General features: G+C 46.8%; 1 protein-coding gene across 1 annotated transcript in view; it reads left to right on the top strand.

Moving 5' to 3' along the window:
* Nucleotides 1-12,189, top strand: part of LOC134349146 (calcium/calmodulin-dependent protein kinase type II subunit alpha) — a 255,671-nt gene that overhangs the window by 173,964 nt on the left and 69,518 nt on the right. The window contains exons 4-5 of the mRNA XM_063053055.1: nucleotides 5,659-5,713; nucleotides 8,645-8,710. Of these exons, the coding sequence (XP_062909125.1) occupies nucleotides 5,659-5,713; nucleotides 8,645-8,710 (121 nt within the window). The remainder of the gene's footprint in view (nucleotides 1-5,658; nucleotides 5,714-8,644; nucleotides 8,711-12,189) is intronic.

Here is a 12,189-nt window from a genome sequence, read left to right on the forward strand (position 1 = left end):
AGCCTGAATGCTTGAAACCACAGAGAGCAAAACAGTTCTGGATTGTCTTACGCTTATTTCTTGCCAACTATCAGTGACAAAAGTCACTGCTTTTTGAACACAAACACGCACGACTTACGCTATTTAAAAACTGTTCACTCTAAGCATGGTACAGTGTCTAACAGCTACACAAAAGTGCATGTGACTGACGCTGGTTAGAACCTGTTCAGCATTGATGAATTTGAGTACAGAGAGGAAATTAAGAACCTGGCGTCATGGTGCGAAGACAATAACCTATCCCTCAACGTCAGCAAGACGAAGGAATTGGTTGTTGACTTCAGAAGGAGTAGCGGACTGCACGACCCAATTTACATCAGTGGTGTGCAAGTGGAACAGGTCAAAAGCTTTAAGTTCCTCGCGGTCAATATCACAAATGACCTGACTTGGTCCAGCCAAGCAGAGTCCACTGCCAAGAAGGTCCCACCAGCGCCTTTACTTCCTAAGAAAGCTAAAAAAATTTGGCCTGTCCCCTGAAACCCTCACTAATTTTTATAGATGCACCATAGAAAGCATTCTTCTAGGGTGCATCACAACCTGGTATTGAAGCTGTCCTGTCCAAGACCAAAAGAAGCCGCAGAAGATCGTGAACATGGCACAGCACATCACACAAACCAACCTTCCATCCTTGGACTCAGTTTACACCGCACGCTGTCGGAGCAGTGCTGCCAGGATAATCAAGGACACGACCCACCCAGCCAACACAGTTTTCATCCCTCTTCCTTCCGGAAGAAGGTTCAGGAGCTTGAAGACTCGTACGGCCAGATTTGGGAACAGCTTCTTTCCAACTGTGATAAGATTGCTGAACGGATCCTGACCCTGATCTGGGCCGTACCCTCCAAATATCCGGACCTGCCTCTCAGGTTTTTTTGCACTACCTTTCTTTCCATTTTTCTATTTTCTATTTATGATTTATAATTTAAATTTCTAATATTTACTATCGATTTGTACTCCAGCGAGCGGGAAGCGCAGAATCAAATATCGCTGTGATGATTGTATGTTCTAGTATCAATTGTTTGGCGACAATAAAGTATAAAGTGTAACAGTCTCCTGCCCCAATTGAGCAGCAGTGTTCCAAATAAGCAAAGGGAATCCTAGCTATTTTCTCAATTAGTTTTTGTTCTTTAAGAGCAGCCCAGTTAACCAATGGCCCAATTAACTGGAATCCGGAATCCACTGCATTTTTTTATTAGATTCTTTGCGGCATTTATCTTCTTTTGCACATTGGCTGTCTGTCAGTCTTTGTTTTTTGTGCAGTTTTCATAAAATCTATTGTATTTCTTTATTTTCTTGTCAATGCTTGCAAGAAAATGAATCTCAAGGTGCTTCCGAATACACACTTTTACAATAAATTTAGTCTGAACTTTGAAGGGAGCTAAATAGAGCGAGGAAGTGTTCCTGGGTTCATCGTCCATTCGGAAATCTGATGGCGCAAAGGGAAGAAGCTGTTCCTGAGACGTTGAGTGTATGTCTTCAGGCTCCTGTACACGGTTGTGACAGCTCACAGAATAACAAGGAGTCCCAAGCTAGTGAACTGTAAGATATGAAGCAAGACTGAAAGTGATGGCAGCTATGAATTATATATGAACACTGCCTTTTGCATTTGAGTGAGACAAGCCACACCCAGTCGTATGGTGCTTTCAGCACAGTATAATGGCCCACAGGGCTTGTCAGAAGCACTAGCATACATTGACTCAGATCCAAGCATTGGAACAGGTCGTGGATGAGTTGATTACAGGGGTAGATTCAGGGAGACAGCCAGCGGGGAGGAGTGAGATAGACAGACTTAGTGAGAGGAATTCAGGGGCCGGAGATCTGGTATCAGTATCATTTCGAGAGGAGTCAAACTTAAAAGTCCTGGTGCAGTCCTGAAGCCCTGAAGGTTAACTTACAGGTTGAGTTGATGAGGAGGAAGACAAATATAATGTTAGCATTCATGTTGACAGGGCTAGAATCCAAAAGCAAGGATGTAATGCTGAGTCTTTATAAGGCATTGATCAGACTGTACTTGTAGTATTGAGAGCAGTTTACCGTACCGGTTGGCCATACCCTCCAAATATCCGGACCCGCCTCTCGGTTTTTTTGCACTGGTAGAGCTGGTGGTAGACCTGAGGAGAGCTAAGGTACCGATGACCCCTGCTTCCATCCAGGGTGTCAGTGTGGACATGGTGGAGGATTACAAATACCTGGGGATACGAATTGACAATAAACTGGACTGGTCAAAGAACACTGAGGCTGTCTACAAGAAGGGTCAGAGCCGTCTCTATTTCCTGAGGAGACTGAGGTCCTTTAACATCTGCCGGACGATGCTGAGGATGTTCTACAAGTCTGTGGTGGCCAGTGCTATCATGTTTGCTGTTGTGTGCTGGGGCAGCAGGCTGAGGGTAGCAGACACCAACAGAATCAACAAACTCATTCGTAAGACCAGTGATGTTGTGGGGATGGAACTGGGCTCTCTCACGGTGGTGTCTGAAAAGAGGATGCTGTCTAAGTTGCATGCCATCTTGGACAATGTCTCCCATCCACTACATAATGTACTGGGTGGGCACAGGAGTACATTCAGCCAGAGATTCATTCCACCAAGATGCAACACAGAGCGTCATAGGAAGTCATTCCTGCCTGTGGCCATCAAACTTTACAACTCCTCCCTTGAAGGGTCAGACACCCTGAGCCAATAGGCTGGTCCTGGACTTATTTCCTGGCATAATTTACATATTACTATTTAACTATTTATGGTTTTATTACTATTTATTATTTATGGTGCAACTGTAACGAAAACCAATTTCCCCCGGGATCAATAAAGTATGACTATGACTATGACTACCTCACTTTCCATTTTTCTATTTTCTATTTATGATTTATGATTTAAATTTTTATTATTTACTAATTTTTACTATTTTTAATATTTAATATTTGTAATCCAGGGAGCGGGAAGCGCGGAATCAAATATCACTGTGATGATTGTATGTTCTAGTATCAATAGTTTGGCGACAATAAAGTATAAAGTATAAAGTTTTGGGCCTCTTACCTATCATGTATTGACATTGGATAGGAACAGGAGGAGATTTACAACAGTCCCGGGAATGAAAAAGTTAACAGGCGGCTGTGGATGCCAAGTCACTGGGTAAATTGAAGTTATTACCCTTCAACCAATAGGTTCCTGAACTAGCATGGAAAAATTCAACTCTGAACTAATTCCACAACCTGTAGATTCATGTTCAGGAACTTGACAACTCACATCTCAGGATTACTGATTTATTTAATTTTTTTTTGTTATTGCATAGTTTGCCTTCTTTGGCACATTGACCACAATCTCTCACTCAAAATCAGCAAGACCGAGGAGCTGATTATTGACCTTAGGAGGAGGAAATTGGAGGTCCACGAGCCAGTCCTCGTCAGAGGTGGAGAGGGTCAGCAACTTTAAGTTCCTCAGTGCTATCATTTCAGAGGATCTGTCCTGGGCCCAGCACGCAAGTGCCATCACAAAGAAAGCACGGCATTGCCTCTACGTCCTTCGGAGTTTACAGAGATTCAGCACGACATCTGGAACATTGACAAACTCCTGAAGATGTGTGGTGGAGATTATATTGACTCACAACATTACAGCCTGGTATGGAAATACTGATGCCCTTGAATGGAAATTCCTACTAATACGGCTCAGTCCTTCACAGGTAACGCCCTCCCCGCCATTAAGCACATCTGCACAAAGCGCTGTGTCAGGAAAGCAGCATTCACCATCAGTGACCTCAACCCCACCCCCCAACTACCCAGGACACGCTCTCTTCTCACTGCTGCCATCAGGAAGAAGCCACAAGAGCCTCAGGACCCTCACCACCAGGGTCAGGAACAGTTATTACCCCTCAACTATCAGGCTGCTGAACCAAAGGGGGTAACTTCTCTCAACTTCACTCACCTCATCACTGAACTGTTCCCACAACCTGTGGACTGACTTTCAAAGGCTCTCCATCTAATGCTCTCAGTATTTATTGTTTATATGTTTATTTGTATTATTTCTTACATTTTATATTTGCACAGTTTGTTGTCTTTTACGCTCTGACTGAAATAAATGGTCTTTTGTTGATTCTGTTATGATTGTTATGCTGTTATGGATTTACCAAGCATGCCCCAAGACAACGAATCTCAAACAACAGGAATTCTGCAGATGCTGGAAATTCAAGCAACATACATCAAAGTTGCTGGTGAACGCAGCAGGCCAGGCAGCATCTCTAGGAAGAGGTACAGTCGACGTTTCAGGCCGAGACCCTTCGTCAGGACTAACTGAAGGAAGAGTTAGTAAGAGATTTGAAAGTGGGAGGGGGAGGGGGAGATCCAAAATGATAGGAGAAGACAGGAGGGGGAGGGATAGAGCCAAGAGCTGGACAGGTGATAGGCAAAAGGGATACGAGAGGATCATGGGACAGGAGGTCCGGGGAGAAAGACAAGGTGGGGGGGGAAACCCAGAGGATGGGCAAGGGGTATAGTCAGAGGGACAGAGGGAGAAAAAGGAGAGTGAGAGAACGAATGTGTGTATAAAAATAAATAACGGATGGGGTACGAAGGGGAGGTGGGGCATTAGGGGAAGTTTGAGAAGTCAATGTTCATGCCATCAGGTTGGAGGCTACCCAGACGGAATATAAGGTGTTGTTCCTCCAACCTGAGTGTGGCTTCATCTTTACAATAGAGGAGGCCGTGGATAGACATGTCAGAATGGGAATGGGATCTGGAATTAAAATGTGTGGCCACTGGGAGAACCTGCTTTCTCAAAAACAATGAGAACCTGAGATGAAGGTTCTTTGAAAGCGAGGTCATTGGTTGTAGGAATATTGCAATGATGGCCACATATTTTAATCCCAGATCCCATTCCCATTCTGACATGTCTATCCACGGCCTCCTCTACTGTAAAGATGAAGCCACACTCAGGTTGGAGGAACAACACCTTATATTCTGTCTGGGTAGCCTCCAACCTGATGGCATGAACATCGACTTCTCTAATTTCCGCTAATGCCCCACCTCCCCCCGTACCCCATCTGTTATTTATTTTTATACACACATTCTTTCTCTCACTCTCCTTTTTCTCCCTCTGTCCCTCTGACTATACCCCTTGCCCATCCTCTGGGATTTCCCCCCCCGCCTTGTCTTTCTCCCCGGACCTCCTGTCCCATGATCTTCTCGTATCCCCTTTTGCCTATCACCTGTCCAGCTCTTGGCTCCATCCCTCCCCCTCCTGTCTTCTCCTATCATTTTGGATCTCCCCCTCCCCCTCCTACTTTCAAATCTCTTACTCACTCTTCCTTCAGTTAGTCCTGCTGAAGGGTTTCAGGCCGAAACATCAACTGTACTTTTTCCACAGATGCTGCCTAGTCTGCTGAGTTCCTCCAGCACTTTGTGTATGCTGCTCGGATTTCCAGCATCTGCAGATTTTCTCATGTTTGTAAATTAATTTGAACTTTGATTAGTAAGAGATGAAGTGTTACAGAGACAAGACAGGAGAGTAAGAATGAAAAGTACAATGAGCCATGATTGAATGGCGAGGCAGTGGCCTGGTTCTGGTTCGATGCATCTTGAAATCTTAGGGTGTTACCCCGCCCGGACTAACCCAAGTTTGTGTATTTTCTCTTGCAGTGAGACTACATGACAGTATATCTGAAGAGGGACATCACTACCTGATATTTGATTTGTAAGTTGTATTAAAGAAATATATTTGGTATGTGCGATGGCATAGTACTGAGGGAGAGTCACACTGTGGGAGGGGTGGTACTGAGGGAGGGTCACACTGTGGGAGGGGTGGTACTGAGGGAGAGTCACACTGTGGGAGGGGTGGTACTGAGGGAGGGTCACACTGTGGGAGGGGTGGTACTGAGGGAGAGTCACACTGTGGGAGGGGTGATATTGAGGGAGGGTCACACTGTGGGGGGGTGGTACTGAGGGAGGGTCACACTGTGGGAGGGGTGGTACTGAGGGAGAGTCACACTGTGGGAGGGGTGATACTGAGGGAGGGTCACACTGTGGGGGGGTGGTACTGAAGGAGGGTCACACTGTGGGAGGGGTGGTACTGAGCGAGGGTCACATTGTGGGAGGGGTGGTACTGAGGGAGGATCACACTGTGGGAGGGGTGATACTGACGGAAGTATTGATTGATAATGATCTTGCAAGAGTTACTAGATTCTGACAGGTTCTGGAATACTGGAAAATTGCAAATGTCTCTCCACTTAACAAGTTAATAACCCATAGTATTACAGGAAAGATACTAGCATGGACAGAGCAGTGGCTAATTGGCAGGAGGCAAAAAGTGGGAATGAAGGCAACCTTTTCTGGTTGGCTGCCAGTGACTAGTGGTGTTCCACAAGGGCCAGTGTTGGGACGGATTCTTTTCATGTTATATATCAATGTTTTGGATGACATAATTGATGGCTTCATGGCCAAGTTTGCAGACAATATGAAGATAGGTGGAAGGCAGGTAGTTTTGAGAAAGCAGAAAGTTTGCAGAAGGATTCAGGCAGACAAGGAGAACAGGCAAAGAAATGGCAGATGGAATACAGCACCAGGAAGTGTATGGTCATGTGCTTTGGTGGAAGAAATAAAAGGGTTGACTATTTTCTTAATGGAGAGAAAATACGAAAAACTGAGATGCAAAGGGACTCGTGCAGGATTCCCCAGAGTTAATTTGCAGGTTGTGTCTATGGTGAGGAAGGTGAATGCAATGTTACCATTCATCAGGGCCTTTTTATCCTTGCAGTTCCTTAGCTCTATCCACAATGATTCAACATCTTCCAATACTATATCACCTTTTTTTAATGATTTGATTCCTTTTTTTTACCAACAGAGCAATGTCACCCCCTCTGCCCTCCTGCTTGTCCTTTTGATATAATGCGTATCCTTGGACATTAAACTCCCAGCTATAATCTTTCAGGCATGATTCAGTGATGCCCACAACATCATACCTGCCAATCTGCAACTTCACTGCAAGTTCATCTACCTTACTTGCACACATTCAGATACAACACCTTCGGTCCTGTATTCACCCTTTTCGATTTTGTCCGCCTTTTACGTTGTAACTCATCCCGAAGACCGCAGTTTTGCCCCATTGACAGCCTCTCCTCATTGTCTGTTTGTAAACCAGCTACCTCATCTTCAGCGCTATGATCCACCTTTCCTATGATACTTTTTGCATTGAAATATAGACAGCTCAGGACACTAGTCACACCACTGCTCAACCTTTTGATTCCTAACTTTATCTGAGCTCCTACCAATATCTGCTTCCACAACCTCTCCACTATCTGTTCTGGCACTCTGGTTCCCATTCCCCTGCAACTTTAGTTTAAACCCCACCGTGCAGCATTAACAAACCTTCCTGCGGGGATATTAAACCCCCCTCCAGTTCAGGTGCAAACTGAGCCCTCTGTACAAGTCCCACCTTCCTTGGATGAGTGCCCAATGATCCAAACATCTCATGTCCTCCCACCTACACCAACACCTTAGTGATATGTTAAACTGTATAATCTTTCTAGTTCTGGCCTCACTAGCTGGAGGCGTGGGTAGCAATCCTGAGATCAAAACCCTGGAGGTCCTGCCCTTTAACTTAGCACCTAACTCCCTGAAATCCCAATGCAGAATCTTGTTATTCGTCCTACCCATGTCATTGGTACCTACATAGACCATGACTTCTGGTTGTTCAACCTCACATTTAAGAATGCTGAGGACTCAATCTGAGATATCCTGAACCCTAGCACCCGGGAGGCAACATACCATTGGGAATCTCATTCTCGCCTAAAGAACCTCCTGTCCGTTCTCCTAACGAATCCCCCATCACCACAGTGTGCCTCTTCTCCCCGCTTCCCTTCTGAATCACAGAGGTGGACTCAGTGCCAGAGACCCAAACACTGTGACCTTAGGTCATCTCTTCCCCCCTCCCACCCCGACAGTATCCAAAGTGGTCATTGGTTGAATTAGTTCAGAGGGAAGGCATAGATTGACCTTGGAGAAGGTTCATAGGTTGGCACAACATTGTGGGCCGAAGGGTCGGTTAGTGTACTCTGTGTTCTATTTAGAAGCTGTTGGATCTGTTTGTCCATGATGTGCCATGCTATATGACGTGGGCGATGATGGTCTTTCCATTTTTCTACAGAAGTGATTTGCCATTGGCTTCTTCTGGGCAGTGTCTTTACAAGATGGGTGACCCCAGCCACTATCAATACTCTTCAGAGATTGTCTACCTGGTGTCAGTGGTCACATTACCATGACTTGTGATCTGCACCGGCTGCCCATACGACCATCCACCACCTGCTCCAATGGCTTCATATGACCATGTTCAGGAGGCCTAGCAGGTGCTACACCTTACCCAAGGGTTACCTGCAGGCTAGCAGAGGGAAGGAGTGCCTCACACCTCCTTCAGTAGAGCCATATCTCCACCCTGCCACCCAGCTGTTGGATAGACACTTAATTTTGCAGGGAGTAGGTAGGGCTGAAAGGGAGACAGACGGAGAAGGGGTAGAGACTGAGAGAGGTGAGCAGAGCAGAATGGCCATCAGACACCAGAAGGGCCAAATGGCCTGTGAAAAACGTTGTTGCCCTCCCTAATCTCTAATAAGTGCTTCCTTGCTCTTTGCAGAATAACAGGTGGAGAGCTGTTTGAAGACATTGTGGCTCGGGAATACTACAGTGAGGCCGATGCCAGGTGAGGGAGTTTGCATAAAAAGATTTTCTCTGTTTACTGCCTGAATCCACACCCCCCTCCCATCAAACCCCAGGGACTGCAGAGATGCAAGGAACTGATCTGATGGGGCTTCTCCCTGGGGGAAGGAAGAGCCTTGGAACCCCCCCACATTAACATCAAGGTTCTAAGCTGTCACACTGAGCCAAGGCTTCCTGACCAAGCACGCCATCTGCTTACAGCTGGCATTGGCTGCAAGGTTGAAAGGGAGGCACGATCATTAAAATATTCTTTATTCAGGCACAGGTGCGAGAATCAATAGCCAAGCCAACATGTTTTCACTCGTTGCTAATTATCCTCGTGAAGGTGGTGGGAAGCCGTGTAGTAACTCCTCGGGAAGAAACCATTCAGCCCATCGAACCTGTGTCAACTCTTTCAAAGAGATCCACTCCCTTGCTCTCGCTGAGCAGCACAATAATCTTGCCCCCTCCTTGTCTGATGATAAATGGATGCTTGACCTCACAATCTGCCTCGTTGTGACCTTGCACCTTATTGTCCGTCTGCACTGCACTTTCTCTGTAACTGTGACACTTTACTCTGCATTCTGTTATTGTTTTCCCTTGTTCTACCTCAATGCACTGTGTAATGAAGCATCAAATTGAATTGAATTAACTTTATTTCTTACGTCCTTCATATACACGAGGAATGAGAATCTTTACGTTACGTCTCTGTCTAAATGTGCAATGTGCAATCATAGTCATTTATAATAAATGGAACAGTCAATGTAACATAGAGTACATTCAAATCAGTGTGAGTTCATCAGTCTGATGGCCTGGTGGAAGAAGCTGTCCCGGAGCCTGTTGGTCCTGGTTTTTATGCTGTGGAACCGTCTCCTAAATGGTAGCAGCTGGAATAGACTGTGGTTGGGGTGACTTGGGTCCCCTGTGATCCTACGGGCCCTTTTCTCACACCTGTCATTGTAAATGTCCTGAATCATGGAAAGTTCACAACTATAGATGCACTGAGCTGTCCACACCATTCACTGCAGAGTCCTACGATTGAGGGAAGTACAGTTCACATATCAAGCAGTGATGCAGCCAGTCAGGATGCTCTCAATTGTGCCCATGTAGAAAGTCCTCAGGATTTTGGGGCGCATACCAAACTTCCTCAACAAATAGGAGCAACACACACAAAAATTGCTGGTGAACACAGCAAGCCAGACAGCATCTATAGGAAGAGGTACAGTCGACATTTTGGGCCGAGACCCTTCTTTAGGACTAACTGAAAGATGAGGTAGTAAGAGATTTGGAAGTGGGAGGGGGAGGGGGAGATCCGAAATGATAGGAGAAGACAGGAGGGGGAGGGATGGAGCCGAGAGCTGGACAGGTGATTGGCAAAAGGGATACCAGGCTGGAGAAGGGAGAGGATCATGGGACGGGAGGCCCAGGGAGAAAGAAAGGGGTGGGGGAGCCCAGAGGATGGAGAGTAGGCAAGGAGTTATAGTGAGAGGGACAAAGGGAGAAAAAGGAGAGAGAGAAAAAAAATAATTAATAAACAAACAAACAAATAAATAAATAAATAACGGATAGGGTACAAAGGGGAGGTGGGGCATTAACAGAAGTTAGAGAAGTCAATGTTCATGCCATCAGGTTGGAGGCTACCCAGACGGAATATAAGGTGTTGTTCCTCCAACCTGAGTGTGGTTTCATCTTTACAGTAGAGGAGGCCGTGGATAGACATAGCAGAATGGGAATGGGACGTGGAATTAAAATGTGTGGCCACCGGGAAATCCTGCTTTCTCTGGCGGACAGAGGATAGGTGTTCAGTAAAACGATCTCCCAGTCTGCGTCGGGTCTCACCAATATATAGAAGGACACATCGGGAGCACCGGATGCAGTATATCACCCCAGCCGACTCACAGGTGAAGTGTCGCCTCACCTGGAAGGATTGTCTGGGGCCCTGAATGATGGTGAGGGAGGAAGTGTAAGGGCATGTGTAGCACTTGTTCCGCTTACAAGGATAAGTGCCGGGAGAGAGATCGGTGAGAAGGGATGGGGGGGACGAATGGACAAGGGAGTCGCGGAGGGAACGATCCCTGCGGAAAGCACAGAGAGGGGGCGAGGGAAAGATGTGCTTAGTGGTGGGATCCCATTGGAGGTGGCGGAAGTTATGGAGAATTATGTGTTGGACCCCTGTATACTATAAGCCTACAAACTCTCACAGCTACCTGGACTATTCCTCTTCCCACCTTGTCTCTTGCAAAAATGCCATCCCCTTCTCGCAATTCCTCCGTCTCTGCCACATCTGCTCTCAGGATGAGGCTTTCTATTCCAGGACAAAGGAGATGTCCTCCCTTTTTAAAGAAAGGGACTTCCTTCCTCCACCATTAACTCTGCTCTCAAACGCATCGCTCCCATTTCATGCACATCTGCTCTCACTCTATCCCCCTGCCACCCCACTAGGAATAGGGTTCCCCCTGTCCTAACCTACCACCCCACCAGCCTCCGGGTCCACCATATAATTCTCCGTAACTTCCGCCACCTCCAACGGGATCCCACCACTAAGCACATCTTTCCCTCCGCCCCCCCACCGCCGCTTTCCACAGGGATCGCTCCCTACGCGACTCCCTTGTCTATTTGCTCCCCCCATCCCTCCCCACCGATCTCCCTCCCGGCGCTTATCCTTGTAAGCAGAACAAGTGCTACACATGCCCTTACACTTCCTCCCTTACCACCATTCAGGGCCCCAAACAGTCCTTCCAGGTGAGGTAACACTTCACCTGTGAGTCCGACTGGGGTGATATACTGCGTCCGGTGCTCCCGATGTGGCCTTCTATATATTGGCGAGACCGACGCAGACTGGGAGATCGTTTTGCTGAACACCTATGCTCTGTCCGCCAGAGAAAGCAGGATCTCCCAGTGGCTCCACATTTTAATTCCAGGTCCCATTCCCATTCTGATATGTCTATCCACGGCCTCCTCTACTGTAAAGATGAAGCCACACTCAGGTTGGAGGAACAACACCTTATATTCCGTCTGGGTAGCCTCCAACCTGATGGCATGAACACTGACTTCTCAAACTTCCGCTAATGCCCCACCTCCCCCTCGTACCCCATCCGTTATTTATTTATATACACACATTCTTTCTCTCTCTCTCCTTTTCTCCCTCTGTCCCTCTCACTATACCCTTTGCCCATCTTCTGGGTTTTCCCCCCTCCCCCTTTTCTTTCTTCTTGGGCCTCCTGTCCCATGATCCTCTCGTATCCCCTTTGCCAATCACCTGTCCAGCTCTTGGCTCCATCCCTCCCCCTCCTGCCTTCTCCTATCATTTCGGATTTCCCCCTCCCCCTCCCACTTTCAAATCTCTTACTAGCTCTTCCTTCAGTTAGTCCTGACGAAGGGTCTCGTCCCAAAACGTTGACCGTACCTCTTCCTAGAGATGCTGCGTTCACCAGCATTTTTTGTGTGTGTTGCTTGAATTTCCAGCATCTGCAGATTTCCTCG

The sequence above is a fragment of the Mobula hypostoma genome, chromosome 7, assembly GCF_963921235.1.
Source record: "Mobula hypostoma chromosome 7, sMobHyp1.1, whole genome shotgun sequence".
Classification (NCBI taxonomy): domain Eukaryota; kingdom Metazoa; phylum Chordata; class Chondrichthyes; order Myliobatiformes; family Myliobatidae; genus Mobula; species Mobula hypostoma.